This window comes from Perca flavescens, chromosome 17 (genome assembly GCF_004354835.1).
Source record: "Perca flavescens isolate YP-PL-M2 chromosome 17, PFLA_1.0, whole genome shotgun sequence".
Classification (NCBI taxonomy): domain Eukaryota; kingdom Metazoa; phylum Chordata; class Actinopteri; order Perciformes; family Percidae; genus Perca; species Perca flavescens.
Window position 1 is genome coordinate 2,730,462 of NC_041347.1, and position 12,821 is coordinate 2,743,282.

The following is a 12,821-nucleotide window of genomic DNA, read 5'->3' on the forward strand; positions in this document are numbered from 1 at the left end:
TACGAGCACATCTCTGGTAAACACAAGAATTAAAGTGGTGCTTCTGCATTACTCTTTGCGGAGAAACTCAGATTTACAGATCTGTCGATTAAATCAACTAATCGATTAGTCGATACGATTGAATGAGTGTTAGTCGACTAAGAATTTCTTCAATCGAGCACAGCCCTAGATTTCAGTGAGTCCCGTTAAAAAAAATTATAATAATAACAGCATTAGGCAGGTCTGTATTCAGATCTGTTCATATAAACAAATCATTTGCAATTCAATTAAATACAGTGTCAAATCATAACAGAGGTTATCTCAGGACACAGTGGGAGCTACTTTTAATCACCATTAACCAGTGGTGGAAGAAGTATTCAGATCCTTAGGTATCCCTACTTAACTCAAAGTACTAATACACACACACTGTTAATACACTCTGTCACGTTAAGTTGTTGTTGTTAAGTAAAAGTCCTGCATTAAAAATGTTACTTAATCGTCATGTACTTGATGTAAAAGTAAAAGTACTCAATGCAGAAAATATGTTTAATGGTCTAATCATTTCAGCTGGACTTGTAGGTCATTATATTGTATGGTAGTTTAATTTATCATAAAACATGGTATTTTATAAACTACATGTGTTTTTTGTGCAAAAATCTTAATGTGTAAAGTAACTAGTAACTAAAGCTGTCAGATGAATGTAGCCGACTAAAAAGTACAATATTTCTCTCTGAAATGTAGCGGAGTAGAAGTAGAAAGTGGCATGAAAAGAAAAGACTCAAGTAAAGTAAAGGTACCTCAACATTTGTACTTAGGCCAGAAAATCATCTGCCATGTTCTCCTCTTTCTAATGGAAGTTGCTTAACCCTCCACACAGCATTCTGGGATGGCAGAAAAACGTGCTCTGGTTTATTGGCATTTCTTTAAACCAATCACAGTGGTCTTGGCCGGCGCTAAGTAGTGATGTGCGATACCACTTAATTAATATACAACAAGTTACTTATGATAACATAAACACTCACTCCAAATTACTGAGTTTAAATATCGATCTTTTTATATGAGAATCGATACTTTAGTATCGATCCGCACATCACTAGCGCTAAGTGCTGCACAGAGCCACGGTGCCGCTGTAAAATAGCCTCGGGAAGGAACTTGTTTTGGTGGAACGTGTGTACGTTCAAAAGTTGTTTTTAGTTGTGCAACAGAAAACTCAGATTGGACAGTTAGTCTAGCTAGCTAACATCCGGCCTAAAAAGAGGGACATCCGGTGGAATTTATGGCGGCACCTGAACAGTCCCGGAAGTGGAACGCCGTCGCTATAGACTAGCCTCAAATGTACTAACATCCTTTATCCTTGGGGTCAATTTGACAACTTAAACATCCAGAAAATCATAGTGATTAAAAGGATCACCCAGTTTTATGTGTCAGGTACTTTATGTCTCATTGTTGACTACCTAAACACCCCTTAAGATAAAACACAACCCCCCTCCACCCGACTAATAGATCCAGAATACCTTTCACACGACTAGGAAAAAATATGCAAATTACCATAAAATCACTGAGTGACCTACAATTTTGAAGAAAGCTCTTTTTTGGTGCTTAAAAAGCAGAGTCGAAATGCAACAGTCTTACCGGTTGATACCTTCCAAAAATATCTGTTGCTGCCAAGGGCTTTTCACAGTTTTATGTCGGTTTTTTTGTATAGTTTTCAACTCCTTGGTGACACACCTAAATGCAATAGACAGCTGAGTGTCTTTGTAGCCCTGAGGATAAGAACACACGGTGTGCTTGCAGCTGAGATAGACATCAGTAGAGCTAGTGTAGGCCCATGAGTTGGACTTCCCCAACTCCTCACGAACGCTATAGCTGAGTGCTATTGTGCTTTCTGTTACACAACACTAGCAACATCTTTACGGCTGAATGAGTCTTTAAAGTATCTGTAAACACGGCACGCAACTGTCACAGAAATTGGTTTTCCTCCCACTGAGGTAGGCAGTGGTGGAATGTAACGAAGTAGATTTACTCAAGTACTGTACTTAAGTACAAATGTTGAGGTACATGTACTTTACTCCGCTACATTTCAGAGAGAAATATTGTACTTTTTACATTCATCTGACAGCTTTAGTTACTAGTTACTTTACAAATTAAGATAATTTTTTCACACAAAACACATGTTTATAAAATACAATGTTTTATTATAAATTAAACTACCCAACACTATATAACGGCCTACAAGTCCAGCTGAAATGATTAGCTAATTAGACACTTAGTTGATTGACAGAACTGTTTGGATTGTTTCCAGTTTCTAAAATGTGAGGAGTTTTCTGCATTGAGTACTTTTACTTTTAATGGTCCCATGGCATGAAAATTTCACTTTATGAGGTTTTTTAACATTAATATGAGTTCCCCCAACCTGCCTATGGTCCCCCAGTGTCTAGAAATGGTGATAGGTGTAAACCGAGCCCTGGGTATCCTGCTCTGCCTTTGACAAAATGAAAGCTCAGATGGGCCGATCTGGAATCTTCTCCTTATGAGGTCATAAGGAGCAAGGTTACCTCCCCTTTCTCTGCTTTGCCCACCCAGAGAATTTGGCCCACCCATGAGAGAGAGAGAGACATCATGCAAAGTGGCAGTTGGTCAAGGCCACCCCCCCACCCTCCACCTTGCCCCCCCCTCTCTCCTCCTCAATAGCTACAGACACAGAAATGGCACATCCTAAGGAAAGCTCATTGTGGGACTGGCTCTAGTGGCTGTAATTCTGCACCAAGGCTGAATTTCGGGAAAGAGACTTCAGATACAGTATTAGTATTAGTATTAGTATTAGTATTAGTATTACATCCAAAGAGCACCATGTCATGGGACCTTTAATACTTTAAATACAGTTAATGATGATACTTACATACTCTTACTTAGGTAACATTTTCAATGCAGGACTTTTAACTTGTAACAGACTGTTTTACAGTGTGGTATTAGCACTTTTACTTAAGTAAAGGATCTGAATACTTCTTCCACCACTGGCAAATATATCATGTACACGAGTAGAATACTGACAGGGAACAATTAGGCTTCACACTCTGTGATCTGTCAGGAGAGTCCTGATAGAGATGCCTTATTTCACCCTGATTCTTTCTCCTGTGTGTTGTTTGACAGCTGTAATGGGCTTCTTTCTGTGCTCAAAGGCAAATCTGAGGCTGCTTTGATTTCTCCCCCCTGTTGTACTGTATGAGAGCTTGAGCAGATGTGTGGTGGGTGGATAAAACCACAGTGTTGACAGTATCTGCTTATCTTCTGGCCTAGACCCGATGGGAGCAAGGCCATGGCTGACTGCTCCTGCCTTATCGACATATCTACGTCTGCTAGGCCAACCTAGAACGGCTGAGCAAGGTTTTTTTTTCCGTTTTTTTTCTCAGCGCCGTGCCTCCGGGTTTCAGGTGGGCTTTTTGTTCCCTGCTGGCAGAATGCAGGCTGTGGGCTAAGGAACAATACTGTGTTCAGAGAGCAGGGAAGAAACTGCACGTAGCAATCCCTACATCACATTATGCAAGGGAACTCCCTGTTCCCTCTGTTTCCAAGCGAGCATGGCTGTCTACCTCTCTATGGGCTGAAAGAAATAACCATTTCGAGAGTTCACGTACCTCTGCCAAGTCAAATAAACATGGTGATCCCATTTATAACTTAATGGACTAACTCCTAAAGTTATCAATGGTCATTGTTAGTTTTCGGATGGAAGCTTTCCCAAACCGTTAATCATGAGCTTGTCTCTGTGCAGATAGACAAGATAAAATGAGCAAAAGAAAAGAACACGCCACAAGAATGTTGAAAAAAAGGGTAACACTTTACTTGAAGGTATCTACATAAGAGTGACATCACACTGTCATGATACAGTCATGACACATGAACCCTAACCCTAACCCTAACCATAACTCTAACCCTAACTATAACTTGTCATGACAAAAACTTACTAAAAGAAGCGTTATGTCATAAACGTTTATGACTTTATAATGTTTATGACACGTTCATGACAGTGTCATGTCACTCTTATGTAGATACCTTCAAGTAAACTGTAACCAAAAAAGTACAAAATATCTGTTACCAAACAAAAAAAATTACAATAAATAAAAAGTTATATGCTTTTGTTCTGATTCAATTCTTTCAAGATACATGGGTTCCGATTCGATCTTTATTGCAATTTTTCTTTATTGCGATTCGAGAAGTATTGAGTATTGCGATTTTCTTTTCCTTCATTTACAATTCTAGATACAATATATCATGAGACATTTCTGAAAACTAATTGTTTTCTAAGAAAAATGCACATCACATGTCAGCCAGTCAGTCTGACATTTATTTCATTTGTACAGAAGTACATAACATGGATTTTCTGCATTTTCTGCTTTCGCTCTGTTTTGCTGGAAACAAATATGATGTAGTCACCCTCGGCTGTACCGTATTGACAGAAAATATTTAGGTGAATCATTGGTAAAAAAAAATTACAAAAAATATTGATTCTGGGGAAAAGAATCGATTTTAAAAATCGTCGCCCAAAAAAATCCAGATAAATACCATTTTTTAATTTATTCCCAGCCCTACAATTAACCATTTATTAGTAATTGGTTAATTTAAACCCAGTTAAGACAGTTCCATGTTCAGGGACTACAGGCCACACACAGCTGATATGATAACATGTGTGCTTAGTAACTTTTTAAATGCTGGAGCACATTCTGTCCAGGCTCACAGCAGGGACACACTGAGAGAGGAGGGAATCATAGAGGTAGGTCTTTGTTTTTTACTTCTTATTACTGAATCACAATTTAAAGCAGCATAACATTGAATTACAGTTCAAAACATGTAAGATCGTGATATATTGATATTCATTATAGACAGAAGTAATAGGTGCAAAACATACAAACGTGACTGGAAACTTTCTACTTGAAATTAAACGTGTAAAGTACCTTATAACGATTGATGAGTGCCTTTTAAATGCAGTTATCATCACCTGTTCATATATCAAGTATTTTTAGTTTTAGTTTTTTTATGTTTATTTGTATTGGGAAAAGTATGTAGCATAGACCTATGTCACACACCACAGCATTTATAGCCTAAGCTAATTTGCAATTCATGTCCCTAGATGGACCCTTTTTTTAAATATCATAACTCAACACACTCCTACACTGTTGCAGCTCTTGTATCTTGAACTTTGCTCACTGATTATTTATTCAACATCATGTTGTGATAATAAGGTTGATGAAAGAGAACTCTTCTCAAGAAATACGATTCTGAAGCAAAAAATCCAAATAGGGTAAAGTCTCTCGCTATCCACTTCTCTAATATTAAAACGTAAAAATAGCAATATGAAGCCAATAAATGTCGGATAATAAGACGATTGACCAATACAATGCAAACCTTGATGTGTGTGCAATAATCAAATGCTTTGTTACTGCTTATTATATTGCGCATTAGGATGAACAAAATCCTACATACATTTCATAACAAAGTGTGCTACTTTAACAATCTCAGGAACAATTATCATTTCAGTATAGAGCCAATGATTTTTTTTCTGAGATCTGATGGACTGTAATCAAGAAACACAAGAGATATTATAGTTTCATCAAGGTAATAAGAGTGTGTTAGTTCATAATGGACTACACATATGTAGGTCAGACTCGGAATACATGTATATGTGAGGGCAAACACCCTGTGGAACATTTCCACGTCGTGCCCTCCGTCCCCTACACTTACAACATATCTGAGTTGATTTGAACGATAGACAAATATAGATATAAGAAATATATAATTAGCCTAGAAATCTAGACGCACCCTAGCGGATATATAAAATATAGGGAGGAAAACTCATTAAATGCAATAATTAAGATCAGTGTATATGATGAAAAAGTGGCAAAAATGTGTCAGAGGCCACCAAATTTTGCTATTACAGGAGGGCATGCCCCCAGACCTCCCTACACTACCCCCAAATGTCAGTGTCTCCATCAATCATTTGGTGAGACAAGATCTTTTCAATAAAAAGCCTCTTCCTGAACATTCTGTCCCCCTCACTTCTGAAATCATGACTACGCCCTTGGAAATGATTATAATGAGGATTCTCTAGCCTACAACAGAAGGCCAATTGGGTCAAAAAGAAAACAGGATACACTGCAATGTCAGGAAAGCCATTACAGTCATTAAGTACATGAGGAAGAAGCAATGTCGCTCCCAATCCTCCCATGGTAGACATTAATGACAATATACTGTATGTTCCTTGTGTAATATCATCTATAAAATGTTTTAAAACATAGTATTACAGAGTGGGATCCTCAAAATATAATGATAGGTTCCAAATTTCAAGATCAAGTTGAATGTTCATTCATTTCTTTTCTAGACATTTTCAGGGTCCTGAAGCCTTAATCCAGAGAGGTAATGGATAGGTCTGAAATCTATCAAAGATCTGCAGTAACAAGCTCAGGCAGACCACACCTAATGGAAATGTAATTTCCTTTTCACTTGACATGCATCAGTTTCGATTGAGGGAGGGGGCACCCAGTGGAAACATGCAAACACCACACAGATAACACCGGTGAGCAGCAGTGATGACATACGTTTCCGAGGTTGGAGGTCATAGCATGATCAAGCACGATTAATTGATTTTTTCTGGTGATTTTGCTTTTTTGCGCCAAAATTATAAACAAGACTTAAGTATTTCTTATTGTGAGGTTGGCAGGGATGGAACCCGGAATGTTTCCTTGTTGCGCCTGAACCTATACGGAAGGCTTTGACTGTTACACCAGCTAGCTAGCTGTCCCTCCTCCTTCTTACCTGTGCAGTACAGTAAGGGCTTTAATATTGCCAATTTTGTTGTTATTTAGAAATAACATGTTCAGGTATCGAGTTGTTGTGATACTGTATTGCTAAAAGTGAACATTTGAACGCTTTCTAGCCGTTAAACCTTGGTTAGTAACTTTGTTTTGAGTGTTAGCAAATCGTTTGGCGAACAGTTAACGATAATTAACGCGAACATAATTAGCTAGCTAACGTTAACGTTACGGCTTAATAATGACAATAGTAGCTAGTAGCTGAGTAGGAAGACGCAAGCTTGAGACCCCGTCATACATTGAATTTCTCAACGAGTTCCGGCTTTATATAGCTGCTTACTCTCATATGTTAGCTGCTTACTCTCTGACTTTTGGCTTACTCGCTGTGAGATTAGTGTGTTGATCCAATTATCTAGCTAAGCTAGTTCTACTTTAACGTAAGTTTTGTTGTTGTCTTTTCGTTAGTCGGTCTTTTATCAGTCATGTATTACATTAACCTTCCTTCACCATAGCATTACAGGGACTCTGCACCCGAAGCAGGTCAGAGGTAAAGTGTTGAGTTCAAGGGTATGGCCACTGTACACAACATTTAGCTAGCTAGTGAAAACGTTAAAAACATTCATTCACCTGCTGTTTCTCCTGCTGTATATGTTTTAGTTTCGACGCAGGATGCTGAAATGACAAGAGAGGCACATTTTAGCCTTTGTGTTGTCCTTGGGTGAAATTTGACCCGTTTAAAAAAAAAATTACACTAGAAATATGGGTTTCTTTCAACCAAATTGCCCAAAAATAACATGGATGCACGTTGTATTATATGGGACCCATACAACATTTATCGCAGGTAAAATTAATGATTACTTCATTGCATTTTGGGTGTTTTATTCAATTTTATAACATTTGAATACAAATAAAAAATGGTTTCAAAACAGTATCCTGGCTAAACCTTGACATATACCAGTCTGTCATTCACTCGACATTCTCTGATCTGAACTATTAGTCAAAAATAATGTGTCAGTGAAACGTCCCATTTTGTGTGACTTCCAGTTGTGTTCTTAAACAAAAAAAAGAAGTGATGTTTCCTGTTTACTCACACCATAGTAACAAACAGCTGACAAGTCTAATTGCCGGTTAGAAGATTGGCCACCGCAGCGTGGCGTCGGATTGTGTTCCTCCAAAAGTTGAGTCGGTCCGCTGTGTTTTTTTGAGTGACGCCCCTGCTGCAAAAGGCTAATCAAAATTAATGGAAAGACCTGCGTTTTTGCCGGACCGTTTGGCGGCCGACACAGTCAGTCTGAACACGGCCTTATAGAGTAAAAGATTATTTGATCATGTGCCAAAATAATCAACCAACTAATCGATTATATATGCGCCACATATTTCACATTTTGGTTTTCATGTGTATGAAACCAGTAGCTGAAACCTTGTTCTTTCTGTGCGTTCTGTGCAGGCCTGCAGGATGGCCCAGGCAGACAGCAAGGTGCTGGTTCTGGGAACGTTGGCTGGAGTGGCTGGCATTGGTTTGGCTGTGGTGTGTTACCAGGGTTTTAGGTCGAGGCAAAGAGGCTCGTGCCCGGGGTCCTACCTCAACCGCAGTTATGAACCGAGGACCGGCGTCATGTTGATGGACGGTCCAGGTCTGCCCAGGGGTCAGGCGGAGGTGCTGGAGCGTCTCGAGGCCCTGATCCAATGCGTGTCCGAGCTAAAGGATGAGATGAAGTCGTTGAAGAATGCCCTGCCGACACTGCCGGACCAAGTCAGAGAGGAGCTGAGGGCCCGCGATGTGGCGCGTCGAGCCAGCCCTCTCCACAGGACCACGCCGACGCGAAGGAAAAGGGCTGCAGGCGTCATCGCTGGGGCCACAGCTGGGGGGCGGAGCTCAGAGGAAGCAGAGAGTGAGGGAGGGTGAGTACTTCAATAGCTGCGAGATTTAATATTCCAGTTCTGTCATCATCTGATGTGAGCATAGTGAGGTAAGACTTATGTGAGGATACATTTTTGAGAAATTTATAATCATTTTTTACTCAAAAATGTATCCTCACTATGCTAACATCAGATTCTTTCAAATGATCCAATTGTCCAAACTAGGTCCTGATTCGATTACATTTCCAATATGATATAAAGTAGGTTAGGGAAATTTCAGTTAGAATAGCAATTTTGCTTGGATATAAATAAAAGAGTTTCTTAGACAACTTGTGCTGTAAATTGTACAAGCAAGAAGCAACCCTCAAATGTTTGTTATAATGCACCAGTTTAATGTTTCCATTAAGAATCGACCCCCCATTAACATAACAGGACTAACATGACAGAAACATCCATGGTGAAAAGGCATCAATGTCATATAATTCAAACAAATGATCGATTTTAACTAGAGAATCGATTATTTTAACCCAGCCCTAGTCCAAACTCACTTTTGCTGCAACACATTCTGTGGCAATACTGAGTTAGCCACCAGAATCATTTTGCAACCCCTTTTTCCTCACCACACACACACACACACACACACACACACACACACACACACACACACACACACACACACACACACACACACACACACACACACACACACACACACACACTTCACCTAACCTACCTAAATCCTGTTTCACCTGTCTGACAGTAACTGCACCCTGGTGTGGCAGGCAAAAAGAACGACACTGAATATCCTGAAACAAGAATATCTGGATCATTCCAACACTTAGCCATATTATAACATGCTAATGTTTGCTTTATAGCATAGATGATGAGATGTTCAGAGCCACTAGGGACAAGGTCCTGCACTGTAACGTGTAAGTGTTTGTTGTTCCATTGCCAGGGTCAATCAAGTTGCTATATATCTTTTTTGTGCATGTTATAGGTTTACAAAGTGAAAAAAGCCCAAAGTCCACCCCAAAGGGACTTACCATCTCCAACAGAAAACACTGTTCACAAACTGCTCCAAACAGCTCTATTGTAGTCCAGCCTAGGGCTGGGCGATATGGTTGAAAACTGTATCACGATATAAGTTTTTCATATCGGTCGATATCGATAATTATTGATATTTTTTATTACCTATTTAAAATAAGGACCAGGAGAAAAATATATTAAATTTAAACATTTTTATTTTAAACTTAACCCTGCTCTGATTATAATCCCCTCAGTTGTAAAAGCAGAAATGTCAACACAACCATGGAAAACACTCAAATAATTCAAATGTAAACAGGTCTAAAATCACAATGAACACTTAACAATTATCTCTTAACATTAAGGTGCAAAATTAAAGAATAAGTAAGAAGTGCTTAATAAAGTGTCATAAAATAGTGCAAAGTGTTAGCTAAATATAAGAAACCTGAGAAGGAACTATTTTCTGCAGGTTTAGTGCTAAGTTGGTAACCTGGCTTCTGGACAGTGTCCAGCATGTCTGCCTTCGTTATTTCTTTGTAGCGTTTAGTAAGGCGCTGATGCAGAGTACCTCTCCATGGTGGTCTGCTGCTTGTGCCGTGTTGCAGCTGCAGATGTTGTTGGACGTTGATGGCGAATACGGCTGTGCTCGAAAGTGTGAGCGCGGCTAAAGTGGTAAAACAAGTTTATGGTATTACCAGTGTTGGTCTGACGACATTGGTCTGACTACGGTCAGACTTATAAAATCCCCAAAACTGCCATACTGACTTTTCCTGTTTTATCAACGATTTCCTCGCTCGCTGCGGCACTCACTTTCCACTCCACGCCGGTTCTGTTATTGAAGAACACGAGACAGCGATGTGGCGCAACCAAACATGATACTGTTACATGATTGGCTGTTAGAGTGTCACTCCCTACGTTGCTAGGTTGCCAGAGAGTGAGGGCCTTTGTTCATGCAACCAAACTTGATTCACAACCTCTGGTTTCTTCTGATGAAGAAAAACAAGTTATCAAACGTTTTATCGACCGCATTTTCTATTGATATTGATTATGTTTCTATCGCGATACGTATCGTTATCGTTTTATCGCCCAGCCCTAGTCCAGCCTTTACTTCAGAGACAAACGTGCGTCACTTTGTAACACACGTTATAATGCTCGCCTAGCTGCTAACGTGGCACTAGGGCTGTGACGGTATAGTTTTTTTTCTTACCGCGGTGAAGAAGCAACGTATCACCGCGGTATGGCGGTTAACCGCAACCCCCTTAAGATAGTAGCGTAAGATAGAGCAAGAATAGCACGGTGCCTTAAGTGTGTGATGTCAGTGCTCGTGTGGTCGCGCAAGGAGAGCGAGCGGTAACGGAGAGTAGTGTACGAGTGCAGCTGTGAGGAAAAGTGAGAGGAAAAAGACATAACCAAGATGATGTAAAGTGAGTTAAACGTGAACAATTAAACGACAAGCTTCTCAAGACACGGTGGCTTTATCTGTTGTCAATACTGCCAGTAGAGTGAATAGCGTTACCCCCGAAAAAGCATCGGCTTAAACCATACAACATATGTTGCAGTCATAGACTGTATAAAAAGATTGCAGTGTTTCCATTTCAGCTCAATGTCAGTCTTTACTGTGTCTTGCTGTCATGTAAGGCCGCGTTGCCTTTTCTCCTCTCTGTTGATCTATTCCACAGAGAGTTCAGAAAGCTCTATTGTCGATAAAGTTAAAAATAAAGTAATTGTTAGCCGACAATGGCGAGTGCAGACACTTCGCAGCACAGCGGTCTAGCAGCTGAGCAGACAGAGAGCAGAGAGGGCAACTCGGCACTCCGCTAACTTGTTGCTCTCACTACCAACATGAGCTGCTCTGTTTAGGCTACAAAACGTGCATGCAGGCTGACATTTAACCGTGCGCTTTTGTCAGGATTAATCTATAAACAGAAGGAAACTCCGCTAGCTGCTAGGCTAAAGTGCAATGGTAAACACTGCAGCGGTAATGTCCACCTCTGCTGAGAACAGAGAAACGTCTTTGCCTTCCCAACTGTGTATTATATTAAACGTTACCTGTAGTAGTAGTAGTAGTAGTAGTAGTAGTAGTAATAATAATAATAATAATAATAATAATAATAATAATAATCAAATAAAAATCAATAATAAAAGTTTTTTTTTCTCTCCATAACCTCTTCAAATAGGAGAGAATACAACAAAGTACACCGAGAGATACATAAACACACTGTGACGCGCTCACGATTGTATTGCAATGATTTATTCCTCCACACGTAAAATACAACTAGCACTGCAGTTACCAAATGTAAAGTTACTTTGTGAGTCGAAATTTGCGTGTTAGTGTGGCGGAATAAATCCTTGCAATACAATCCTTGAGCGCGTCACAGTGTGTTTATGCATCTCTCAGTGTTTAGTCCCTCGCGGCAGCACTATGTTGGACCGCTTACAGCCGCAATATTGGTCAACAGAAAGTGTTCGCTCCCAGGCTCACCAGGTGATCAGGTGAAGCAAACAAATATGTTATAACTTCCGCTCAAACCGCGATGAAAACGCCCACCACCTACAATACAAGTGCACAACACAATAATCAATAAATAATATAAATGAGACCATAAACAACATACACTATGTGGCTCCTACACTGTCGATGAGGATAACGAAACAATGATTGTTGCTTTCATAATATTTAATATCACACGACATGTGTTCTCCTGTAACCTTCGGCAGCAAAAAGTAAAAAAAAAAAAAAAAGAAAATGCGGTGATGTCATCACCGCGGTTGTGGCACGTCACCGCCGGCATTGCGGTGATGCGGTTATCGTCACAGCCCTACGTGGCACGCCCTCATACTCTGCTTCTGACTGGCTAGTAGTCCTTACCTAGCTACTGGGCATGTGCGACTCCCAACAAAGAGGGAATAGAAGTGCGATGCCCCACTCTGTAGCTAAAACAGAGAGCTCAACACACAGGGTAGAAAGAGGAGCTGCAGCAATGTGCACTACAACAAAAATATGGTGTTTTCTGAAAATTAAACACTGTAAACCTATTCTGGTACAACCTCTAAATAAATTATGAGCACTTTAAGTCAGGATAATAGTGCAGTGCAAAGATCCATGTGAAGCTTGGGTTTGGCTTTGTTTAGGTTGAATAGAGTTCTTTTTTGTAT

At 39.9% G+C, this 12,821-nt stretch overlaps 1 protein-coding gene across 6 annotated transcripts in view; it reads left to right on the forward strand.

Annotated features, from left to right (window-relative positions):
* Positions 1-4,711: 4,711 nt before the first annotated feature.
* rmdn2 (regulator of microtubule dynamics 2) overlaps positions 4,712-12,821 on the forward strand; it is a 49,070-nt gene continuing 40,960 nt past the window's right edge. For 2 of the 6 annotated variants that reach the window (XM_028603455.1, XM_028603460.1), the window contains exons 1-2: positions 7,343-7,623; positions 8,230-8,684. In XM_028603455.1, coding sequence (XP_028459256.1) covers positions 7,597-7,623; positions 8,230-8,684 — 482 coding nt within the window. In that variant the 5' untranslated portion in view covers positions 7,343-7,596. The other 4 variants (XM_028603459.1, XM_028603456.1, XM_028603457.1 and 1 more) reach the window with 4 other exon arrangements.